The 25,457-nt window shown below is 45.3% G+C and overlaps 2 protein-coding genes across 4 annotated transcripts in view; one reads left to right on the top strand and one right to left on the bottom strand.

Annotated features, from left to right (window-relative positions):
• SYN2 (synapsin II) overlaps window positions 1–25,457 on the bottom strand; it is a 224,078-nt gene that overhangs the window by 71,824 nt on the left and 126,797 nt on the right. For both annotated transcript variants that reach the window (XM_087431526.1, XM_087431525.1), the window contains exons 2-6: window positions 19,557–19,614; window positions 18,206–18,297; window positions 15,780–15,936; window positions 10,609–10,698; window positions 84–146 (exon numbers count right to left, since the gene is read on the bottom strand). In XM_087431526.1, the coding sequence (XP_087287652.1) occupies window positions 84–146; window positions 10,609–10,698; window positions 15,780–15,936; window positions 18,206–18,297; window positions 19,557–19,614 (460 nt within the window). The remainder of the gene's footprint in view (window positions 1–83; window positions 147–10,608; window positions 10,699–15,779; window positions 15,937–18,205; window positions 18,298–19,556; window positions 19,615–25,457) is intronic.
• TIMP4 (TIMP metallopeptidase inhibitor 4) lies at window positions 2,378–15,933 on the top strand. Of its 2 annotated transcripts, XR_015552311.1 has the most exons (7): window positions 2,378–2,637; window positions 3,837–3,934; window positions 4,633–4,747; window positions 7,387–7,511; window positions 8,166–10,202; window positions 14,977–15,087; window positions 15,496–15,933. XR_015552311.1 is itself a non-coding variant. In XM_004443161.3 (5 exons), the coding sequence occupies exons 1-5, from the start codon at window positions 2,499–2,501 to the stop codon at window positions 8,361–8,363; spliced, it is 675 nt and encodes a 224-aa protein (XP_004443218.1). In that variant the 5' UTR covers window positions 2,378–2,498; the 3' UTR covers window positions 8,364–13,234. The 2 variants fall into 2 exon arrangements, 1 of the variants encoding a protein (XP_004443218.1); XM_004443161.3 differs by lacking the exons at window positions 14,977–15,087; window positions 15,496–15,933 and having other exon boundaries at window positions 8,166–13,234.

Here is a 25,457-nt window from a genome sequence, read left to right as displayed (position 1 = left end):
AGAGGGAGAACAGTCCCTAACCAGGCTCTCTGAAAAGTGTCCTTCTTGGCCTCAACCCCAAAGCACAGCAGGCCCACTCTTACCTTGCCCATGCCCGAGTGAGCATGACCAATCTTCACCACCACAGGGAATGTGGGCAGTGTCAGCTGAAAGCAGAGAAGGGAATGAATTGGTCAGAGTGTACCCTGTCTCTCTGTGGAATCTTACAAACACTTTTCTTGGGAACACCCTTGAAAGGGCCCTTTAAAGAACTAGTCCCAGCTACTGCTTTACAAATTAAAAAACTGAGGCCCAAAGAATGACAGTGACTTGCCTAAGGTCACAGCATATTAGTGAGAGAGCTATAAGAACCCTGCTCTCCTGCTTGGTATTCTCTACATCTTTAAAACTCATTGCCTCAAACTTCTCTGCATTAGACAAACCCTGGGCAGGAATGGCCCTTAGCCAAAGAGAATTAAAAAAAAAAAAAAAAACTTTTAATGGGTGAATTTTAGTGTATGAAAATTGTACCTTAGTAAACCTGAATTTAAAAAGAAATGTATCTTTGGACTCTTAATGTCCCTTTTTTCAAGAACCTCTTAGTACCCTCGCCTCCCCTTTCAAATGTCTAGCTTTTCTGTACTGAATCTGGATTTTCTCCCCCTCTTTCACACTCTCTTCATTATTCACCAACACCCAAACTCACCACTAAACACAGTTTAGTAGGCTAAGGCCTATTTCTGCCCAGCTTGGGGTTTGGAAGAGAGCTGACATAAGAATTCAACATGTTTATCATTCAAAAGAAATCCTTAAGAGAGTAAACTCTACCTTGAGGTAGCCACATTTTAATAGAGGAATAATAAAAACGTAAAAGAAGAAGAACTACCCTCTAAAGGCAGAATTTCAAACTGTTACAAAATGGTGATGGAAGAAGCAACATGGTAGAGCGGAAGGAAAGCTAGACGTGCATTCTAGTCCTCCCGGCCATTGACTTTCTGCAAGTCATTTTACCTCACTGAGCCTCAGTCTCTACATATGCCAAACGAAGAGACTGGACTGGATGCTTTTCGAGATCCTGTCCAACAATACATGAGACTCTATCTTGGTCTGGGTGTTGTATGAAGAACCAAATTGGACACCAAATCTCATATTTCTCAATCAGGCTCAGCTCTCTTTAAATTTCCTTCTTTTCAAACATCACTACATCAAATGAAAAGATGTCTTTTGAAGGAAATAACGTTGACTCTGATGAAAAGTCAGATTCCCAGGGGAATCCTAAGTATGACCAGATCCTGGGAGGATCTGACCTAGAATTTCAGTATTCCTGGCTGGGGCCAGTTGAGGCTGGGGCAAAGTGCTTCAAAGGGCCTTTGAAATCATGTAATTCTACACTATTTTATGGAGAAGAAAGTGAGGCCCAGAGAGGCAAAGGTTGCAAAGCTACCTAGTGGTAGAATCAGAACCCAGCCTCCTACCTTCTAGTCCAACACTGTGTGGGAACGTCCTACAATAACCCCATGGATCTCTTTCTATTTGGAGCCTTGGAGCACTGTGCTCTGTCAGAGTGGACAAGGCTCCAGCTGCAGTGACCCCACGTGCCTTACTTCTTTGTTTTCTAAGCTGCCCCACCTTCTGCAACAAGACATAGTCTCTCCAGTGAGTAGCAACATGAGATAGGAAATCAGTGTAGCCTAGGTTCGAGGGGGCCTTGAAGTCCCAGGTTTGCCCTAAGTGATGGGATAACCCATGCTTTGAGCCCCCAGCAAGAGCACTGCCCTCCACTATCTGCAGAGTCTACGGCTCTGGACATGGGAAAGGGTTTCTAAAGCACTGGCTGCTTTCTCTGACATCTCTCTCCAACCACCAGCCGACAGAGCCAAGACACACACACACACCCCAACTTTCTCTGTCCTATTCCATTACTGTTTGCTGTTGCTTTGGAGCCTCATAAATAGGGCATTGAAAACACTTCCTGCAGCTGAAAGAAGCCCTGAGTAGCTTGTCTCATTCCCAGTGTGCAGCTCAGCAAGGGGTCCGTCCTTCTCTGTCACTGTCTCTTTTGCCTGTTGTAATTCTGTCTGCCTCTCTCTGACTCTGCCTGTCTCACTCATTCTGTTTGTGCTTCTTCTCACTCTTGTTCCTTCTGCCTAAATCACAGTCCCTCGGTCTTTCTGCCCTCATGCATTTGTCTTTGCTGCTCTTCTGCCATGACACTTTCCCCTCTCCCAGTGCCTTCCCTCTACTTCTAGAAAGCTTAATTGCTCAGGCAGGGAAATAGAGGCTAGGAGCTTCTCTCTTGGCTTCCGTCTTTATCTTACTGAGCCTGCCGGTCAGGAGCACCGCGGGTCCTGCAGCCGTGGGTGGCCTACAGCCAAAAGAGGGCGGAGCCCATCAGGGCGGGATTGGCCCTAGGTCCACCTCATAAAGCCTGGGGCGAGGGGCGCAACGCGTTCTGAAGGAGCTGGAGGAGCTGTCTGCTCCGACAGACCCCATAGGCTCAGTCGGGGCTCTGTAGTGTCATGCCCCGGAGCCCCCGGACCGCGCCGAGCTGGGCGCTGTTGCTGCGGCTGTTGGCACTGCTGCGTCCGCCAGGGCTGGGCGAGGCGTGCAGCTGCGCCCCCGCGCACCCCCAGCAGCACATCTGCCACTCGGCGCTGGGTGAGTCCGCAGGCCTGCGAGGTCCACAGCAGGGGGTGGCTGTGTGGGATTGCTATGGGGCTGAGCTGCAGACCAGGAGTTTGAAGGGAAAGCCAGGAGCTCAAATCCCGTACCAGCTGCCTCCTGCTGGGGCTAATGGGTCGGGCAAGGCGGGCGCCATAGCAACCTTGCAAGCGCAGAGCCTGGCTGACTTGCAAGGAAATAAAGACTGTGTAAGGGACTTCCATAGCGACCCTCTCACCCCTGCTTACTGCAATCATGGAGTGTCATTGAACAACAAGTCACCGGAACTATCCAGTGATTATTCTGAACTACTGGGTGGGGGAAGGGAGGAGCTAGGGGCCAGGAGGTTGGGCTTTCATTTTAAACATCCCTCTGTGTCTAAGTGTATAATTGAGGTTGCCACCGTGCCCCCACCCCAACACACACCTTTTGCCCTTTCTCTTCCCTCTACTTGGAAAGCCCTTCCTCCACACCCTTAAATTCCTGGCAAACTCCTATTCATCCTTAAAGGTCTTATTCAAGTATCTCTTCTGAAGGCTTCCTGACTCCTTGGTGCTACCACAGCACCTCTAATATCTTTGTGCTCCTACTGTACTGTGCTGTTGTTCTTTGTAAGTGTGCTCTCTACTAGATCAAAAGTTCTGCAGGATGGGGGATCCTGTCTGATTTATGTTTATGGGCCTAGTACCTAGTGTTAGGCCAGGCACAGAGGAAGAACTTCATAAACAGTTTTTGATTCATGACCAAATGGCAAGAGATGAACTACCTCTGTGCAGGGTCAGGACATTTATTAATTCAATAAACATTTACTAATATCAACTCTGGGTGGGCTCTGTTTGAGGCCTTGGGCTACATCACATGACCACACACTGACTGCCCTCAAGGGGCTTCTCCTCCCTCCTCTACCCTGATGCCCATCTCCACCCCACTGCACCCTGGGTTATGGAGAACTAGACTCTCAAAACTAGCAGGTAGATTGTAGAACCTAATAGGCCTGAGGGGTTTGGAACTTCCAGCAACTGCAGAGGAGGAATTTCCAGGTCACCGCTCTCACACACAATGTCCTCCTCACAACCCAATAAGACCTAAACCCAGATTTCCCCTACAAAATTCTCCAGGGGCCCCAGGTCATCCAGATCCCAGATGGACTGCTCCCACAGGCTGCTGAAAGTTCCCTCTTTTCTCTTCATATGCAGCAATCCGGGCCAAAATTTCCAGTGAGAAGGTAGTTCCTGCCAGTGCAGACCCTGCTGACACTCAAAAAATGATCCGGTATGAAATCAAACAGATAAAGGTACATGGGCCAGGACAGGGTGTTTACGCCCTTGGGCTGTTGGGAGGAGTGGGGTCTGTGTGCTGGGAGAGGTGGGGCTGGGAGGTCAGGCTATCCAGCTCAGTGATTCTGGGGTATAGATGATCAAGTAGAAAAGGATGACATATTGGGAGCCAGGAGCACAGAATCCCAGTGACAGTGCAGGACAGGCCCTCAATGCCCATCTAGTCCTACAGCTGCCTGTGCATGGGGCTAGTAAAGGTACCTCCCCTCTCACTGGAATAAACCAAAGTTTAGATTTTTTTTAAAGAGAGAAATGACCCAGTTGGGCCATCTGTGTGCACGAAATCCTGAACTAGACTTTTTTTGTGTGTGTGTGAGGAAGCCTGGCCATGAGCTAACATCCATTGCCAATCTTCCTCTTTTTGCTGAGGAAGATTGGCCCTGAGCTAACATCCGTGCCCATCTTCCTCTATTTTGTATATGGGATGCCTCCACAGCATGGCTTGATGAGCGGTGCATCAGTCCGTGCCCGGGATCGGAACCTGTGAACCCCGGGCCGCCGAAGCAGAGCACGCAAACTTAACCACTACGCCACTGGGCCGGCCCCCCGAAATAGACTTTTACTTAATTTTTTTAGATTGAGAAATAAGTTTTTCCTGTTAAGATATAAAGTACATTCACTGACCTAATACTGCTTTTTTGTAATTGCCTTTCAGATGTTTAAAGGGTTTGAGAAAGTCAAGGATGTTCAGTATATCTATACACCTTTTGATTCCTCCCTCTGTGGTGTGAAACTAGAAGCCAACAGCCAGAAGCAGTATCTCTTGACTGGTAAGTTAAAGACCAGCAAGTGGCCTTAACAGTCTCTGTCCTAAGGAAGGCAGTCAAGGAGGAGCCAGGTGGCATTTTCTTGGGCATAAAACAGAGCTGTGTTACTAAGAGATAGCCTCTGAGTTGGGGGGGCTTTGGTAACCTCCCTTTCAATGTGAGTCCTCATTACAGTGATCTTGGCCAACTGCTTCACTATTTTAAGGACAGGTTGCTCTCTCAGCCTAGGGCAGCTGATTCCATTTTCAAACAGTTTTAATTGGTACAAGATTTTTGGTATCTTGAGCCAAAATCTGCCCCTCTGAAACTGCCCCTTGTAGGTTCAGTTCTGCCTTCTGCTCTGTGATGATCCTTCAGAGGCCTGAGGATGATAGATACTTGCACTCTAGCTCCAGGTCTGCTAGCCATGGTTCCCAGACCCCTTCCTATCCTGGCCACCTTCTCAAATGAGATATAGCCTGTCCCTATCCCTCTCTTAGCACAGAATCCTGAACTAGACACAACACTACAGGTGAGGTCTTTGTTTCACAGGGTAAAGGAGGATTGCGGTGTGCCACCGCCATCCCAACACACACATTATAGTTACCGTAGCCTATGATAGCATTAGTATTAGACAGCCACATTGGGTCATACTCTTGGCTCATAGTGAGCCTGTGTGGCTAACTCACACCCAGGCCTTATTCTGGGGCGGCGGGGGGCGGGGAGGTAAAGTAAAGCACAGGCCCTAAGAGGAGCCTTGAGTCTAACATGGTTCTGTCTCCACGAACTTGGGCCCAGGCAGGTCTCATGATACTGAATTAATTGGGATAGAACAGCTGATGAACCACACAAGAATATGACTCCATAAGTGAATGAATGCAATACTAAATTATTTTGTAGTTCACGGAAAGGAGGTATTTGTGTGGTTGTAAACAATTAAGGAAGCTTCATTGTGTAAGTGGGATCTAAACTGGCCCTAAAGGATGAAAAATATTTAGAAAGAAGGCAAGGAAAAGAAAAAAAAAAAACAGCAGGTGGGGAGCACAGGAGGAGGAATTCCACTATCTGTCCATCCATTCAGCAATGAATGACCATCTACTCACTGCCAGGCCTTGGGCGGGAGAGTAGAGACTCAGTAACAAGTCACAGTCCTCAAAGAGCTCACAGTCCAGACTTGGCTCTTGAGAAGTCATAGGCATTGGAGGTCACACTGGTAGAGGCTCCCCAGCTCTAAGGATGTGGAATTGTGGAGCCTCTGGATGGGAGAGGCAAAGGCAGGGCATGCCACTGAGCCCTCCAGGTCCCAGGATCAGCAGACAAGCCTACCTCCTTCCTGAGCACCTACTCTCTGTATACCTAGCCCTCTGCTAGGCACTGAGGTACATCAGGGGAAGAAGGAGGCATGCTCTCTGCCCTCAAGGAAGTCAAGTCTAATCGAGGGTGGAGGTAAATGACAAAACACAAGCCTACTGAAAAATTATCAGTGGCGCCCATGCTCTTCAGGAGAAGGCACAGGCTCTTTTGCCTAATAATGAAAGCCCTTTGTGACCAGAACACTGCTGACCTCTCCAGCTTTGTCTCCTGCCATTTGTCCGTGACAGTTCCCAGCCCCTCATTTCCCCCAGAATCAAACTAAACTACTTGCCTTTGCAGAAGGTGTTCTGCTGGGCTACGCCCCTCCACCTCTGCATAGTCCCAATGTCCAGAAGTCCTTCTCCCAACTTGTCCAGCAGGTGAACTCCTACCCATTCCTTCAAGGTCCAACATAAGCATCAGCTCCTCTTAGATACCTTCTTTGTCCCCACCCCTTCCACAGACAGAGATAATTGTGCTTTCTTTTGCTCTCATACTGTTATTTTGTATATAATCACACAACAGTGTGATTTTTGCCTACTTATCTGTCTGCCCTACTAGTTTTTAAGCTCGTTGAGGGCAGAGATCCTGTCATATTTACTTCTGCATTCCTGGTACCAGGTCATAGTAGCTGCTCAGTGAGTAAATGATTGAGTGACAATTTCTAAGAGAGGTGTGGGCTAGCGTGGTTAGGGATGGTTTTGAGGATGCAGTGGTACTGAAAAGGGTCTTTGGAAGACAAGAGACAGTTTGATAAGAAGAGGAACTTTCCTCTGGGGAAGGAGAAGGAGTCACCAAGATAGGTGTCAGTGAGGCAGGAGAGTGGCCTGTGTAGTATACTGGGAAGGGTTGGGAAGGGAAATGGACCTATTATTTATTGAACATCTTCTGTGGGCCCACAACTGTGCTGGGAACTTTACATTTTCTCATTTAATCCTGACAACAACCTTATTATTCTCATCTTTCAGCTGAGAAGTTACATCACTCTCTTAAGGTCACACAGCTAGTAAATGATAGAAAAGAAGAGGGGTCCACCAAGAGTCTGACTTTAAAGCCCATATTGTTTTTCTGCACCTTGCTAAAGAAAAAGGCCTTCATCCCACAACTCTCCCTCATACAAACATAATCTGTTACTATCTGTGATATAAAGATTACAGAGGTTTTTCTGGTCCCTTCATTAAGCCCTATGTCACCACTTCCACCAAAAAGCCATTGAAGAGATTGCAATTCTGGGCTGTTCAAGGACCAGGGCTCCTAGAGCTCCACGAGCAGATTCCTCATTCTAGGTTCTCCTCCATCTCCCCTTGAAGGTCAGGTCCTCAATGACGGAAAAGTCTTCATGCATCTGTGCAACTACATTGAGCCCTGGGAGAACCTGTCCTTTTTGCAGAAAGAAAGTCTGAATCACCACTACCTTCTGAACTGTGGCTGCCAAGTAAGGGAATGTCCATTTCCAAGGTCTTTTGAGGGTGGGGGAAGGGTCTTGAGCCTTGTAGCTTCACCGTTCATGTATTCCTTCCTTATGCATGCATTTATTCACTTACTATACAATACTTGAGATCTGCCAAGGATCAGGCACTGTATGAAGTTGGGGATAGGAAAGCAAGATGGTCCATAGTCCTTGATCTCAAAGTACTTACATTTTGGCTGGGAAGGTGGCCATCATATAAAGCTGACTGAGATAAGATAGCTACCATTTAAAGATAATCTATTCTTTGCCAGGCCCTGTAATGGTCAATTTATTTAAAATATTTAATTTAATCTTTATAAGAAATTTATGAAGAATTAAGATTTCCATTTTAAGGTGAAGAAATTAATGCTCTAGGAAGTGAAGTGATTTGCTCAAGGTCGGTGGTAGAGTAAGGACAGGGTCTGTCTGACTCCAGAGATGCCATTAGAGAGGGAATACTGTATGTGGGGAACACAGGGGAAGGAGAACTCAGGGGGAAGTTTGGAGACTAGGAAAGGCTTCATCAGGCAGGGACATTTGAGCTGGGCTGTATGGATATGTAGGAGTCTGAAAGGCAATAATGGAAAAAGAACACTCTACTCACTTTGATGCTTTGATGTTGTGTGGCTATGACTCTAGATCACCACCTGCTATACAGTGCCCTGTACCACCTCGGCCCTGAACGAGTGCCTCTGGACAGACTGGCTGTCGGAACGGAAGCTCTATGGGTACCAGGCCCAGCATTACGTCTGCATGAAGCATGCTGATGGCACCTGCAGCTGGTACCAGGGCCACCTGCCCCTCAGGAAGGAGTTTGTTGACATCATCCAGCCCTAGTAGGGACCAGTGACCACCACATTCCTTCAAGAGTCCTGAAGACCAAGCCAGTTCTTCCCTGCAGAGCTCTGGCTGTCACCATCTGCCTCACCACTGCCAGCCAATGGGAAGTACCAAGTAGACAGTCTGGCTAGCGTTAGGGCAGGGATGGGGCATGTTACAGCTTGTGTCCAAGACCCTAGTCCAGAACCTGTCAAGGGCTAGGGAAAGAAGCATGACTTTTCTACTCTGGCCTCAGCCCTTCACCCTGCCTCCCAAACCCTTTAGATGAGCTGGCACCTGTTACTGACAGTTTTGATTCTGGCTTGGTTTGTCTCCCAAAGCCAGAACTATTCCCTTTTCTCCCCAGGAAAATGTGTTTTCTCTTACCTTAACTGATCTGATAGGGGAGAAATGGTGAATATTATACATATGAGATAGTGTAGCCTTGTGATGCACAATACTAGAAGGTGGGTTGACAGTATCATAAACAGGCTGATTTGGAGGAATGACAAGAACAACATACTACGGCTGTGTATCCTCTACTCCTGTCTCAACTCATCCTAACCCTCTCATACACTTTCATCTGTAAGAGTGACTTGAGGGGTATGGTGTCACTCAGTGTGAGACCTACAATGGCCTAACCTCCCTCTACATACTGTAATGCCCTCTATACCATTCCTGGAAGAGGGTCCGGCCCAGTAAGCACACCTTTTTGGACAAGAATAGACTTAGGTATTGTCTCTCCAGGTTAACTATCCTTAATGCCATCAACTGATGTCCATAAGGCTTCTCTTCTGATTCTTTTAGAAAGTCTTTGTCTACTAGATTACTAATGTCTTGATTCCTACTTCAGAACTTTTTTTTTTTAAGCCAAAAAACCCTTTCTCTTGTAGAGCTGAAATTCCCCTTTAGCTTTTGACACCTCGGAGAGATCCTAGGAGGTCTTCTCTCTAGGGCAAATTTTAGGATAGAGGACAGGTGAGAAATAACACAAGGGCCTTTGGGGGAAAAGGATAGTAGATGGAGAATATACTTTGCAATTGTTGCAGCTTTTTTCAGTGGTCAGCTCTGCTAGATATTACAGCAGGAAAAATCCACCTTCGCTCCCTGTTCTCCCTTCAGCTCAGTCCCCTCACCACTGTGTCTTGACTCCCTGAGAACTCCAAGCACAGACCCCCTTACGGTTCCTCAGCCTCTGCAAGGCTTCCTGGCTTGCTCTGAAAGGGAAAGCCCTGATGTTGGTCTTAAGGATTTATTAAGGCCAAGGGCTTAATATTCCAGAGCCTCTCCCTGGGGAAGCTCTGGCAAAGATGAAGGAGGTAGTTCTTTTCAAGGCCCAAGGTTGTTATTCATCTTCTATGTATGGTTTGCTGATAAGCAGGGACGTGTACAATATGCCAGAAGAAGCCTCTTGATTCACAGAAATGGTGCAAATGGAGATCCCTTTTGGAGAAGGGAGTGGGAGGGGGAACAAATATGATCTCTGTCCCAGGGTACAACACTTGAAATGCTATGGCAGAGTCTCCATTTGTGGGTCAAGCAGGATTACCAACAGACCACACAGGCCTGGAGCAGATGATGTGGGGACAGAGAGGAAGAAGAGGGTTGAGCTTGAGGTCTCTATGAAGGAAAAACGTTAGCAAAAGCCTCTGTACCAACCAACTATGCCATCTCTCTGACCCTTCTGATATCCTAGGATGGCCTCAGAGAAGGCATACTGTTAACCCAGTCTTACCACAATCTTGAGGAAGCCGAAGGAAAGGTCTGGTGAATAATAACAGGAACGACACATTACACCTGAGGAGTGCTTCACACTTTTCCAGAAGGCTATTACTTAAAGAATCTCGCTTAAGTTTTGTAAGTACCATATTAGATATCCTGGTCAGGAATAATTTTGCCCATCTGACTTTCCAAGTGGGAAACTGACACGCAGTGAGGGAATATAACTAGTCCAATGACATGTGGCAGAGTCAGGGTTAGAACCCAAAGCAGTGGGATCTTCTGATTGTTGATCCATAGGTTTGTTACTTTCTCAGCTTGAGAAACTGCTCTTGTTTCTGCTCTTCCCTATTCTGTCTCCACATTTTAGAGACAAGGGGCTATCAGCTAAAATCCAGCAACTCTGGCCCCACAAATCAGGTCAGCCCCAATATAATCTCTGGAGTTGAGATGCTGAGACCCTCCTCAGAGCCCCATAGTCACCATGTGGCTAAGCTCAGAGTGGAAACAGCAGAAAGACTAAAGTCCCCACTTGATCACCTACCATCTCTTTGTGGTTGGGGTAGTATGTTTGCTCAATGAGTGGGAACTTTTCGCCTCCCAATGTCTTGTAGATGGCCACCAGCTGGGCAAACTGCAAAAGAAAAGCAAATATTTCAGCTTATCTAGACAACTTCTGGAACAAACAGACAAAACATCAATCTGTCAAACAAATATTTGTCGAGCATTTGCTCTGTTGATGGCTTTGTGCAATGTGTTCTGAGAATATAAAAGAGGTGTACAATTCCTGTTCTCAAGGAACATATGCTTTAGTTGGGGAAGGGAGAGAGTGAGCTAACATTCATTCAGTACCTACTCAATTTTAATGATATTTCATTCAATCTTCAGATCAAATTGATAAATTATGTACTTTATCAACTTCATTTTACATATGAGGCTCAGAGAGGGTGGGACAGTTGCCTCAAGTTGCAGGGCTGCAAAGAAGTGAAGCTGGTATTGAAATTTGGGTCTTTAACCCTAAAGACCTGCATCTCTAGAAATGACAAGCGATGAAACTGGATAGTACCATGTGGGCAAGTCTTGGAAGTTCAAATTTCAGGCAAAGGAATGGTAGCTTTGTCCTATAGGCAGCATGGAGTCACCAGTGTTTGAGCAGGGGGTTCACAAATGAAGCTGTTCTTCAGGAAGATTTTGATGGTCATGGTATGCAGGATAGACAGACCCAGTCTTTCTGAGACTTACTACTCATCTAAGAACTGAACTCACTGGACCCTTCACCTATGAGAAACCAGAACAGCTCCATGAGGAAGAGGTGAAGTACACATACTTACAGTGTCAGGATTGAAAGGCCTTTGGCAAACATCTAGTACCTCCTGCCACCCCCTCCTTTTTTAAGTGAAGAAACTGAGGCCCAGAGAGGTGATTTGCCCAAGGTCACACAGTAGTTGAGCCAGATTCATAGCCAGGCCCTTTTATTCCCAATCTATAACTCTTCCTACTCCTTCAAGTAACTGCCTTTCAGGCTCTGCAGAGACCATGCTGTTTCCACAGGAAACAAACAGGACTTTCCTGCTCAATCCATTCACACACACACCCACACACCCATCTTCAGTGCACTGGCAGCAGGGGCAATCCAGCATCATCCTGCTAGTGCTACTGGGTTAGTTTACACTCTCAGCCACCGATATCTGGAACTGCTAGAAGGAAAAGTTGTCAGATCAAACCTGCCTTCTATTTATCAGAGAAAGGAAAGCTAGAACATTTTTCAAAAGCTCAGGTCCTACTCTCCATAAGGGATGTTGGCACATGAGCCAGTAGGGAGAGAGGTGGGTGTGGAGTAGTAAAAGCTCAGAACTGAGTTGTCAGAAAACTGGAGTCTTCTCAGGCTTGTTCTGCCTCTAACTTGCTAGGTGTCCTTGAGCAAATGATTTCTCCTCTCTAGGTCTCATTTTCTTCATATATAACATGAGAGAGTTGAATTTGATTAGTTCCTCAAACTTTTTACCACAAAGAACATTTTTTATTATATTTCCTCCCAAACTCCATTATCAAACTGCAGTTTAAGTGATCATCTGTTGTGATCCTTTTGTAGGTAAAGACAGAATTTTGATTTTTGAAATGCTGGAAAACATTGGAATTTCTGGGTCACTTCCCTTAGTGACACATGGTTGGTGACTCTAGATCTCTAATGCCTCCACCAGGACTGAAAGTATGATTCATGGACTCTCAAGCCCCTAAGATTTTATTATTGAAGGAGACATTAGAGAGCTCTAGACCAGACATCTCATTTTACAAATGAGGAGACTGAGGCTGGAAAAGCGAAGGAAAACACAGGCTCCCAGATTATGCCTGGATTTAGGGCTGCACTGGGGCAGCACCCAGGTCATTTCCTGCCCAGTGCATTCTCCATTACACCCTGCTGTCTTCACCATTCTATGGTTCTTCAACTTGCTTTGACTATCACAACCAACCCCTCAGACCTTTCCTGCCTTCTCTGATTTTCTCCACCACCTCATCTGACCTTTAAGTCTTGCCTGCCCACCTCGGCCTGGCTGGATTCCTGCTCTGCCTCTGGATACCTGCCTGAGCTCCCAGAGCTCTCCAGCATCCCTGGGGAGCTGATGCCAGCTCTGCCTAACAACCTCTGTCCTGCTGCTGCCCACGCCCTGGCATGGCACGAAGGCATGTGGGGCCCTATCTTCCCAGCATGTGGGAGACTTACACAGACACCACAGTGATGCCAGGAAGGCCCATGGCGGACTCTCAGTGAGTCCTGGGACAGCCAAGACTAAAATGGCAGCCAGTTCCCAGGCACTAGTTGGGTCCCTGGGAGCCCACCCCACCCTCTTCCACCTTACCTCCAGCAGTGCCTGTCTGCTCAAGGTACTGGGCTTGGCATCTATCCCCTGCTTCTTTGGAAACTTAGATTAAGTCACAAGCACACAGTTACCAATTAAACAAATGTAATATCTGATAAGGGCTATTTCCTCTATGCATAGACAAAAGAATAGATTTGGGAGCTGGGGGTGGTATTGGCAATGAATAGGAAGATAATGTTCATTATAACCACTTATCCAACGAATCAGGAAAGACGTTTAGAAGAAATGGGATTTCAAGATCAGTCTGAATTTAATATGTTATCTTTATCCCTCCTTGAAATAAAATGCTTTAATCCAACCCTAGTGCATCTGTCTGTAAAAAGCCCACAGAGAGTAACAGGAATTTCAGATAAATTTGCAGCAATATGGGATAGTGGCATTCTTGCTTTCTCTGGAATGCTACTTTCATTGATAGGTCCACTTCTGCTTCCAAAATCCCAGTGTGCCTGCCCTGACCAATTTATGAGAGAGCGGATGTGCTCAGAGACACAGTGAGGCAAGGTAGAGCCTTTTCCAACCCAATTGAGGCCTCTCCTCACACCGAGAGCAGCCACAATAAAGAAACTTAGAAAATATGAACCAAAGTCATCATCTCAGAGGGACTCTCCCCTCACAGTCACCAAATTTGTCCACTCCCATTAACAGGCAGAAAACAACGTATAAAATACCATCAGTGTGGCAGCTGCTTAGTGAAAATGAAAGGAGAACTTGGTGTCTGGCCAGGGAGCTCTACTGTTCTCATGCGATGCCAAAGGCAATGTGCTGGGATTGTGAATGGGTGAGAATGTGAACCCTCACCAGATCCCAGATCCCAGGAGGGACAAAGCCCTAGGTACAGGCTCTCTGATCCTCCCTTCCCTGGCCTCTGGTACAGTTTTGAAACATAAAGCAGGGAACTAGTTTCTTTGAGATCCCAAATACTAGGGGAATGTAAAAACCAGGCTGACAAACTGGTGGCAGGTACTACTATTATTCCTAGTTTGCAGACAAAGAAACCGAGGCACAGAGAGGTTTAGTCAGAAGGATGATTAGTGAAATCACCCAGAAAAAGCTGATAATAGCAGAATCCCCTGTGTGACTATGAGTGAGCCAAATTCTAACTGATATTGAAATGGTGGGGGAGAAGGACTAGGGCCTACGTGCAATAGGGAAAGTCATGTGACTAAAGGAGAAAGGGGAGGTCCCCAGAAAAGAAACTTGGTGAAGGCCTCAGATATGCTCTTCTGCAATTAGCAATACACTCAAATCACACAACTCGTTTAGCCTTTTTCTGTAAAACTCTAGGATTCCAGATGCTTCAGCCTACACAGAGGGAAAGGTTGAACAAGTGGAGGTCAGGAACCCAGCCCTCCCTCCTCAACCACAGCATCTCTCAGATCTTCTAATTCCTCGTTCACTGGTCTTTCTCTTACCCTGTCAGGTCTCCCTGGCTTCCAAGGGAACAGGAAAACTGTGAGTTTAGGTGTGAAAAAAAGATCAAGAGCAGAGGTGATGGATCCATTTAGTTAAAAAATACCTTCTCCAGCTCCCTGAGTCCTGGAGAGGCTTGGGGTCCGGGAACTTCACAATCAGCCACCAGTACCACGATCATTGGCAAGCCACTGTATGATAGCTGAAATCTGATTTTGGAAAACCAAGAAGAGGAGGATGTGGGGCTGGCCCAGTGGCACAGTGGTTAAGTTTGCACACTCTGCTTCAGTGGCCCAGGGTTCACGGGTTCAGATCCCAGGTGCGGACCTATGCACCACTTATCAAGCCATGCTGTGGTGGTGTCCCACATACAAACTAGAGGAAGATTGGCACAGATTAGCTCAGGACCAATCTTCCTCAGCAAAAAACAAAAGGAAGAAGAAGAAGAGGAGGATGTGATTAGGGGAAGATATTTCCTTCTGACAGGACCAGCCTGGAGCAGCAGAGTTATAGGAGCTGGGTCCCCTCAGCTGTCAGAGGGGAGGCCAGAGTAGCCATCATAGGTCACTCTCCCTCCCAGCCCCACTCTTTCTCTCTGCTCAAAAGTTTCCACTCCCTCCCAGATTTCCAGATTGGCCAAGGAAGAGAACACCAGACCAGCTTCTTCCTCACATGGTAGCCCAATTTATGTGATCGGCAGTGCAATCTAGAGAAATACTGGCTCTATAATTTAGGTAAGTTACTTAATCCTTTCTGGGTCTCATTTCTCTGTAAAGAAGTGATAATAATATCTTCTTTGTAAGGTTATTGTAAGGATTAAATGAAGTCACGTAGGAAACTCTCAGAAGTTGGCACTATACAGTAAGTGGTTTTATACTCCTTACTTTCCTTCTTTAATTTTCACATCTCTACCACGAAGGGGTGAGATCTGATGATCTCTCAGGGCACTTCCAGCTCATATAAGTGTCTAATTCACGTTTGTGTATAAATCTCATTTTAAAGTTGCTGAAAACACTTGGTAGGAATCTGTCACTAACATCCCTCTGAGATGGACCATTCCCTTGGTCTCCACTGGCTCAAGCCTTTCCAATAGTTAGACCATTCAGAGGTGAGAAAAAGGTATTTTTATTGTTGCATCCTAGGGCTGAAGGCAGAGCCTACAGACCAGTAACGGCTTCTTCACAGAATCTTTGTGTGACTTTGTTGTGAGGCCAAAGGTCCACCCTGCAGCAAAGGTTGTCCAGCCTGTGATGATAATGTTCTACTGTGAAAGCCTGCTCTACTCCATGTCCCAGCCGAAGCTCCTCCCACATCCTCTCAGCTGGTGCCTACTACATCTTGATTACCACTGGTCCTTCCTGGGGGACTGGAAGATAAAGGACCTGGATCACACCCTTTTACCTGGGGGGAAGGGGACCTCACTTACCACCCATGGCTTGTCACAGAAGTTGTAAATGGATTCCAGTGAGTTGATGCTTGGGAGGCCTGCGTACTGCATGCCAATAATGAGGTGGCGGAAGTCTTCGTTCTCCGCCATGCCAAATGCATGCTGCCGGATGAGCACAAAGTCTGGCCGGAAGGAACTGGTAAGAAGTAGAGGCAAGTTTGCCATCAACCAGCATCTCAGGTCATACATCATCTTGTCTCCCATTTCCAAAGCCAAAGACAGAGAAGTAGTCTTAGGGGCCACTTGGTCCAAGCCCCTCATTTTATTATTATTATTCTTTTACAGACTAGGAAATAAGGTATTATGGCACTTCTTAAAGGGGATTTGAAGAACAGATTTCTGAAATTCCCTTATTCCTTTGGGTTAAGCACTGCCTTTTTCCAAGGTACAAAAGCCCTCAGGAGGTAAGAAACACTTTTAGACTCTCATACTTAAGTGAACAAGAATTTTTCCCTGTCTCTATGGGGCAATATGAGAGCTGAAGCTCCTTGTGGCTCCAGAGTTGGTGCTCCAAGGGGGTCCCAGCAGACTTCAAAGACAACATACTTGGCTGACTTCACCACCCTGCCTTGGAGATCCCAGATCTCAGTGTCTTGTTCTCTCAGCAGTAAAGCTGCTCCTTAAAATAGGCAATGCCCTCATCAGGCCCCCAGGAGAGCAAGGGTCCAGGCTAGCTAAGAACAGATGCCAGACTTCCCAATGTTATTCTTCCAAAGTGGACACTAGGGAAGGGTACAAATATTTTTCACAGAACTGAGGTTGAGCAATGGCTACAGGAAGCACTGAGAGTACAGAATGTTCCTGTGCATGGGAAGGCTCCCTGTGTTTTACTTCTAGCCAGCAAAGCTACTAGCCACAGGTGCTTCACAGGACCAGGGACCCTGTCTTCATGCCCTGACTCCAGAGGAACCCCACTTCTCAGAGAGTCAGTTCTGTGGCAGCATCTGCCCTCAAGGCTCTAAGGCTCAGCACTTTCACACCATGTGCAATGACCTACCTGGTTCTCTGCCGAGACATCCATCCAACCCCCACCTACAGCTCCAGCCCCATCCAGGCTCAGAGATCAGTCTTCTAAAGTGGGGGGTGAAAGGAGCCCTCCTCAGTCACTCAGAGAACTTAGCATTAAGTTAGTATGGCATGTACTGGAGCTGCTCTGACCTCTTTATGCCCAGTTCTGGGAAACTGCTCCAGCTGTATGCCTGAGACCAAACCTTACATCCCAGTTATAGGAACTGAGCTCTAGACTTGTGGCGAGCTCTTTGAGTTCCTACACTGATACCTGGAAGGGCCTGCCTTATTCCTGCCAGATCCCTCCCAGCACCCTGCTATGGACCTTTCTGTCACCACCTGCTTGTGTGCATGCATCCCTATGACTCATTTTACCTGCAGTTAAAGAAGCCCATCATTCTCTCTTGTGGGATCTCCCTGAGCTCACTCTCCACCTGGACAAACATCTCTTTTTCTGTCCTCCTCCTTAGTCTCCAGGATGGATGACCTCACATTTCCTGTTGTTAGGTTCCAGACACCTGAGTTTTGCCTTTCCTGTCACTGACCCAGTTCTTGTTGGACACTGGAGGCCTCAGCGTCAGGGTACTCCAGATTGAGGTAGGGAAGAGAGTGAAGTGAAGACTCTTCCTGGAGCAAGACTCTGATGTCTGAAAACCTGAAGCCATGCTGAGCCCCTGGGAAGAATAACACTGTGGAAACCATTTTCCCCCATCTGGATTTCTTATCACCTCCCTCACAGAACTGTTGTATTACATTTGATCACGTCTATAAGTCACCCAATACACCACCTGGCATGTAAGTGCTCTGTAATTGCAAATTTTCTTCCACCCACAACGTCCTTTCCAAACCTAGGCTTTCCTATCAGACTTATGAGTTTCCAGGAATGAGGAATATAGAAAGAACACAAGGCTGGGAGTCAAGAGAATTCACACTCTGCTACCAACTCGCTGAGTGAATTTAAGCAAATCAATGTAAAATAGGAGGTTGCACTAGATCATAGGTTTTCAAACTTTTTTTTTTTAAAGCAATGGAATCCTGTTTTCCAGGGGAAATATATGCAGATATAAAAGCACAGAACTGCACTGGTTGAAGTGGGGCTGGAATACTAGAACCCCTCTGACAGGGATTCAGTTACCTCTAAGTGAGTTCTGAGTCCATGAAGCTTTCTCTACTTCATGGACTCAGAACTTCTCTACTACTTGGACTGATAGCTCCCTCAGGGCAGCAGCTGATTTTCTCTGCCTTCCTCTACTGCTTCCACACAGCACATCACTGAGTTCTATATACTATACATAGCACTGCTATCCCACTCCAACACCTGACTTCAAAACCACCTCTGCAACCTAGAGATGGTAACTCTGGAGACAGTAACAATGACCCTGGGGACAGAAACTTACCGGACAACCTTTGTGCCATTCCGGAGCACCTGCATATCCACAGCATAGGTCCCATCTGCATGGGCCACCAGGTTGAGCTCTGAAAATTCCGCCTGGAAAATTAACAGTAGGGGATTAAGAGGGTAGATTTCATGTTATGTTTTTTACTACAATAAAATAAATAAAAATAACAGTAGGGGAATAAGCCCACTGTCCTGACTTTGCCAGGTCCTCCACATAGCAGCAGCAGCAGCAGCCCCACCACCAAACATTTATTTACAGTTTTCAAAGCATTTTCACAAACTGATCTCATTTAACTCTCAGAGTAACTCTATGAGGCAGGAGGGACAGAGATAATTATCCCCATTTACCAAAGGAGCAGTTAAGTGACTGTTCTGAACAAACAAAACTTATTGTTTGCAGAGACAGGAGCAAAACTTGGGTCTTTGGATTCCCAGTCCAGCATCCTTTGTGCTGCCTCTCTACAGGGCAGGAACGTGAACTAGGGCAAACATGCTCTTATCAGTTTTAACATAAAAGCACTAGGTTTTAGTTTAGGCAACTGGGTTTTAGTTCTGCTCTGCCCCTAACCAGCTGCACAAGACATTAGACAAGTTACTTGTCCTCTCTGGGGGGACAGTTTCTCCCATCTATAAAATGGGAATAATTTTTATCAACCCTGTCTGTCAAACAAGTTATTTTAAGAACTGAATGCAGTAATGGATAGGAAAGTACTCTGTAAATCACAGCACACTGTGTAAGGAATGATGAGTAACTTCTATTTATTACATAGAAAATACATGCATTGGACTTCCCCCTCTCCACCCAAATGTATCTAATCTCTATTTATCATGAAACAAAGGACAGAGGAAAATAGAAAAGGAGCCTTTCAGGACTTCACTGCATTAAAATAAGGAGGTGTTCTTTTCGAAGTTCTCTCTGAAGTGTAGCCTTAGGCCCAGAGTAGGCAACACTGGAGGCTACACACCAGAATGGCAGACATGTGCTTACCCAGGAATACCATGTCACCAACAATATGGAGGTGCAGCTGGTGTCCTAGGAAGACATTCCTCTAAGGTTTTCCTCAGCCTGAGAACCCCCTACTGCAAGAGGGCACTAAGAGCCATACTGCTTGCCTCTCTACAGACACCAGAACCATGAAAAGAAGTCAGGGAAATTGAAAGATGCAGCCTTCAGGACCACATCTCATAGAGGGAAAAATCCTGGGGAAAGGGTGGAGTTGAGGAGATGGAGAGCCTGGAACCCAGTGATGGACATTGTACTCTGCTCAGCAGAACGAGATGGTTCACTCTGGGATGACAAGAGGGAATGATGATGACGCAGATGCAGCTCTGGGCTTCAGACTGATTACCTGTTCTACTTTGATATCATAATCTCCAAGGACTTTTTTGCCCCGAAAGCACTTGGCCCTGGAAAAAGGAAAAAACCCACACAAATTAGTTTTGTACAAGTGTTGGATGTCAGAAATTCACTATCACAAAGATGAGGACTACAGCAGACAGAACCCCGGAATGAAAGTCAAGAGACCTGGGTTAGGGTTAGACCTTAACTCTATTATTGGATCACCATGAGAGAGAGCCTCAAGCAAACCACTTCGTCTCCCTAATGTTCAACTTACCCATCTATAAAATAATCCAAAACACCTTTTCACTCTCAGGTTTTGTGATTTTATAATAACATCCCTGGTCTTTTAGCTACAAAAGAAGTCTAGAGGGGCCGGCCCGGTGGCATAGCAGTTAAGTGCGCGCGCTCCGCTTCTGGGGCCCAGGGTTTGCAGGTTCGGGTCCCGGGCGCGCACCAACGCACCGCTTGTCAAGCCATGCTGTGGCGGCATCCCATACAAAGTAGAGGAAGATAGGCACAGATGTTAGCCCAGGGCCAATCTTCCTCAGCAAAAAGAGGAGGATTGGTGATGGATGTTAGCTCAGGGCTGGTCTTCCTCACAAAAAAAAAAACGAAGTAGGAATTTCCCTAATACTATTCCTGGTAAGGACTATGTCAATCTTATGCATCTCTACAGTTTCCTTATCTTCCTCCATCCTACGTTTCACTCTAATTTTCTAGTTGGTTTCCACCCTTGGAATTTTAGTTCTTAAAGAAACTGTTATCATTTTACCTCTTCATACCCATCCATCCAAAAAGGATTTAAGGCAATTAATAATTTAAAAAGCAAATACAACCAACAAAACAAGGATTAAAGGATAATCAACGAATGAGAGAGAGTTAATTATACCGGGGGGGAAAAAGGCTGGGGAAAGCTGCCATAATTGAATACAAAATCTATCCTATATTTCTGAGCAGTCAAGAAAATGAGTCAGGGTGAGTTATACAGCACTTATTATCTTCCCATTTTGTCAAGGATCTGGAGGAACCTCACATTAATGCATTAATGGCTTCACAGCCCCTCATAAGTGGACTGTGTCTATGCTTATAAATTTATATCCATTCCTACTTTGCCCTTAACCTACCCTCCCCCCATAAGATTTTCTTATCTGCCCATTTAGGCTGGTTCTCCATTTGTAAAAATGGCCTTTCCACATTGTATCTGTTAGTTAGATGAGGCTTGCTTTCCCAGTGCTTGAAATTTCAAATTAGCATGTTTCACTGGAGGTTTTCTAGAAGTCCTTCCCCAAAATAAAGGAATAAACCAACATTTATTGGGCATCATGTTCTAGAAACTGTGTGCTAATTGTTTTCAAGCATATCTCATTTAATCCTCATAACAACTATGAGATAGGGAGAAAGGTCTTCATTTTCAAGATGAGGAAACCAAGATTCAGAGGAGGAAAATGGCATAATCAATCATACGGTCATACAGCAAGTGATTGAGAGCCAGTATTCACACCCAAGTCTGACTCCAATGCCCTTGGCACCGCACAGCACAGTCTCCCTCTGCTGATTCATTCTCTTCATCTTCACTTCCCACCATTACAAAAACTGACTTGCCATGTGTGCTGCGTTGCATGTTTTTTTCCCCCCGTTTTCCTTCTTCCGCTCAAAAGGGACTTGACATGAGCACTAGTTCCACTACCAATACCTCCTACCCAGGTTCCAGTGAACTACCTAGCACGAGGCCAGGTTACTTCCTTTCCTCTCTAGGTTCTGGAACTGTCCATTCTAGAAGTTATCATTTGTCCTATCCAAGTCTCTGGCCACCCTGAAATTGCTCCTCAGGGGCCATCCCAGTGGCGTAGTGGTTAAGTTCGTGCATTCCGATTTGGCAGCGGGGGTTTGCCGGTTTGGATCCTAGCCGCGGACCTGCTCACTGCTCATCAAACCACACTGAGGCGGCATCCCACATAGAGGAACCAGAAGGACCTAAAACTAGGATATACAACTATGTACTGGGGCTTTGGGGAGAAAAAAGAAAAAGAGGAAGATAGACAACAGATGTTACCTCAGGGCCAATCTTCCTAAAAGAGAAAAAAAAAAAAACTGGACATCTTACCATTAGTTTAAAAAAAAATTGCTCCTCAGAGGCACTCAGCCATCCTGGAGCTGGATCACTGAAGTCCATCCCCCCACCTCTGCCCCAATTCCTTACTAAGCTTCATCACCTTGCTTCCAGGTTACTGTTCAACCAACATTCATAGTTCAGCAAGCCCCTCTGGCAAGGGTCCTATAACATATCCCCTCCCTTTGGCTACTGTTCTGTCTTATTTATGGGTTTCAATAATAGTCTATGCATGGTACTACACTGCTCTGCAGATCTTGGACTCTGTAGGTCTTTGTTCACCACTATAAAAAGGGGGAACTAGAGTAAATGATCCATGAGGTTCCTTTCTTGCATTGGTGAGGTGTGTCTACCTTGTTACCAGCAATGCTTTTCCAATGCTTCCTCCCATCTTCCTGTCTCAAAATAGCTCTCCTATGAGGTAAGTCTCAGAGACATTAACAATAACCTCTCATTCTGTATGATGCCTGACCTTTTCAAAGCACATTCCTTGCCTTATTTGTTCCTTACAACTCTGAAGTAGCCAGGACAGGTAGTGCTGTCCATCTGACTGATGGGGAAACTGATACCCAAGGCAGTTAAATACTATGTCCAAATCACAGAAAAGTTCAAAGGAGTTAAGCTTAGAACTAACAGTTTACATCTAAGTGCTTACATACTGTCAAGTTTTTAAATTCACTGATTTAGGGCCGGCCCTGTGGCTTGGTGGTTAAGTGCGCGCGCTGCGATGCTGGTGGCCCGGGTTCGGATCCCGGGTGCGCATCGAGGCACCACTTCTCCGTTCATCCTGAGGCCGAGTCCCACATACAGCAACTAGAAGGATGTGCAGCTACGACACACAACTATCCACTGGGGCTTTGGGGGGAAAAATAAAATAAATAAAATCTTTAAATTCACTGATTTATTTTGTGGGTTTTAAATAGTGATATTAAAGTATATTTATAAATTCTAGCTGAGTTTATTTGCCACTTCCTGTACCTGCCCATTGACCAAGTTGGCTAGTGACTCTGTTTTCATGCCTTTTCCCCACCCCCACCTCTCCAATTATCTTAATGCCTTTTCCTTAAGGTAATTTGTCCTGTTGGAAATCTTAGTCTATGTTTCCTGGCTCCAGGTCACTGACCTCTCTTGGCTTAGCCAATCTTACAGAAAAGGAGGCAAGATGGCAGGCAGGCAGATGGGGCACAGAGCCTTTTGGAGAATGAGCAATTCTCCCAGCTCCTGGCCCTTGGACATTTTGGTTCCAGGTATTTTCATGAAAAATTTTGTAACTTACAAGCAAGCGACAAAAATACTTTTTTTTTTTAATTTTATTTATTTATTTTTTCCCCCAAAGCCCCAGTAGATAGTTGTATGTCATAGCTGCACATCCTTCTAGTTGCTGTATGTGGGACACGGCCTCAGCATGGCCGGAGAAGCAGTGCGTCGGTGCGCGCCCGGGATCCGAACCCAGGCCGCCAGTAGCGGAGCGCGCGCACTCAACCGCTAAGCCACGGGGCCGGCCCCCACAAAAATACTTTCTGATACTATGAGAGCACTGTTAGGAACCAGTGTGCTAGAATCCAGGGAGTGGGCTCTGGAATCACAGTCCAGGCGTAAAACCTAGCTGTACCCTTTAGGCTTACATTTTAAAAAATGGCTTACATTTTAAAAAATTAGTATGTCATATGGTTAAATTGATCAATCTATCTTCAAAAGTACATAAAAGGATAAAATGAAAACTAAAAGTTTCTGCTTTCCCATTTCTGTCTCCTCACACATTCTCCCCAATATCAGCTGCAAGCATATCTATCCAGTGTGGGGAAAATGTGTGGCTATATCTGCATTCATATATGCTTCAACATATATATATGGCATCATGCTACATAAATTCTTCTTTTTTGAACCTCGATTTTTTTTTGCACTTAAAAATACATCTTAGTGATATGCTGTTGGCACATACTGATGGACCTCTTTCTTTTTAACAGTTGCATAAAATTCCATTTGAAGGTCGTATAGTAATTTAACCAATATTTATCGGTGAGCACTTAGATTTCCAGCTTTTGGGTTATTTTTGCTGTTACAAACAGTGCTACAATGTCTTATATTTAAGACTATATCCATAGGATAAATAATTTATTTTTTTCCAGCTTTACTGAAGTATAATTGACAAATAAAATTGTATATATTTAAAGTGTACAACATCATGATTTGATATACATATACTTTATGAAATGATTACCACAATCAGATTAACACATCCATCACCTCACATAGTTACTATTTGTGTGTGTGTGTGTGGTAAGAATGCTTAAGATCTACTCTCTTTGCAAATTTCAAGTACACAATTTAGTATTATTAACTATAGACACCAAGTACATCAGAAGGATAAATAATTTATTGCAGAATTGCTGGTGCAAGGAATAGACACAGTTACAGTTTTTATTGATATTGCCATACTGTCCCCAACCAAGAAAAAGATTTTATCACTCTCCCCAGTGTCTGAAATTTTGGGGAAGTTACTTCACCTCCCTTAGTTTCGCCCCCACAGTCCCTTCCATAAGCTGGGCGTACAGAAGGTGCTCAGTAAGGGCTTTCTGACTGGCAGTCTTGTCAAATCAATCCAAATTCATCCCCTTGTGCTCAATCCTAAACAGAACTCAAAATATACATCCTTGAAGCACAGACTAAAAATATCTATGGTGCCTGTGTTGTCAATTTCCCCCTATTGTAACATTTTCTTAATAAGCCTAGCAGCTGAGGATCTATGTGAGTTTAATCGCTTGCAGCTTCCTTCATGGACCAGGCAATGAACCATCTTTCCCTTATTGCTAAAATGAGTAGAGGCTTCTAGATTTAACTCTTCTTACTCAAGGCAGTGAATAACTCATCAATTCCCATCCACCTGCCAACTAGGACTTGTGAGGCTGAGGAGAAGGATTTCAGAGGCTTCAAGGCTAAAGCCCCCTCAAAACTTGGCCCAACCTAGGCAAGCCCAGCTTAAATACTCCTTCTTTTATGCTTAGGATAATGGAGAAAGGTCTAGAAATAGGAGCCAGGGGAGCTGAATTCAGGCCGAGTTCTACCACTTCTCAGCTGTGTGACTTTCGGCAAGTAACTGCCTCTCTGAGCCTCAGTTTCCTCATGTATAAAGTAGGGCTAATAATAATTTTAATAATAATAGCAAAGATTCACTATGCACTAACTACTACTCTAAGTATTTTATGTACTCTACCTCATTTAATAACACCTGACTCACAGTTTGTTGTGAAGACTTAATGAAACCAGATGAGAATAACTGACATGAAGTGTTTGGAAACCCTGAAATACTATGCAAATATGGAGTACTATTAGCAAAATGCAACAAACATTTATGTACCGAGTATTACTGCTGTTTTACTATCACCACAGCCAACACAGCTTCTTCCTCTTCTGAACTTTCATCACATTTAGTGTCATGATATTTGGCTCATAGCATCATCATCTGATACCATCTTTAAAACTCAGTTGTCTAACAGTCTGTGATACCCATTCCCACCCTCAGCCTCAGACCACGAGATTATGTAATAATGCTTCAGAGCAAAGACCATCCCATATGTGAGCCCTGGATTTTCCAGAACATTCTGGATTTTAAATATTATGTCCTGTTGTCAGATTATATGCTTTGAGCTAAAGTGTGTACAAATATAATCATTGTATCTATAAAATTCCAACTCCTTCACCAAGCTATGTACTTAGTAGGTTCACAATCAGGGCTTGTTTATTGACTGGAGATGTTAGGAGTCGTGGTTTAGGCTGGACAAATGTAGAAGCTAATCT

This window comes from Ceratotherium simum, chromosome 5 (genome assembly GCF_057802395.1).
Source record: "Ceratotherium simum simum isolate JZ-2026a chromosome 5, ASM5780239v1, whole genome shotgun sequence".
Taxonomy (NCBI): domain Eukaryota; kingdom Metazoa; phylum Chordata; class Mammalia; order Perissodactyla; family Rhinocerotidae; genus Ceratotherium; species Ceratotherium simum.
This window is presented reverse-complemented; position numbering and strand designations above follow the sequence as displayed.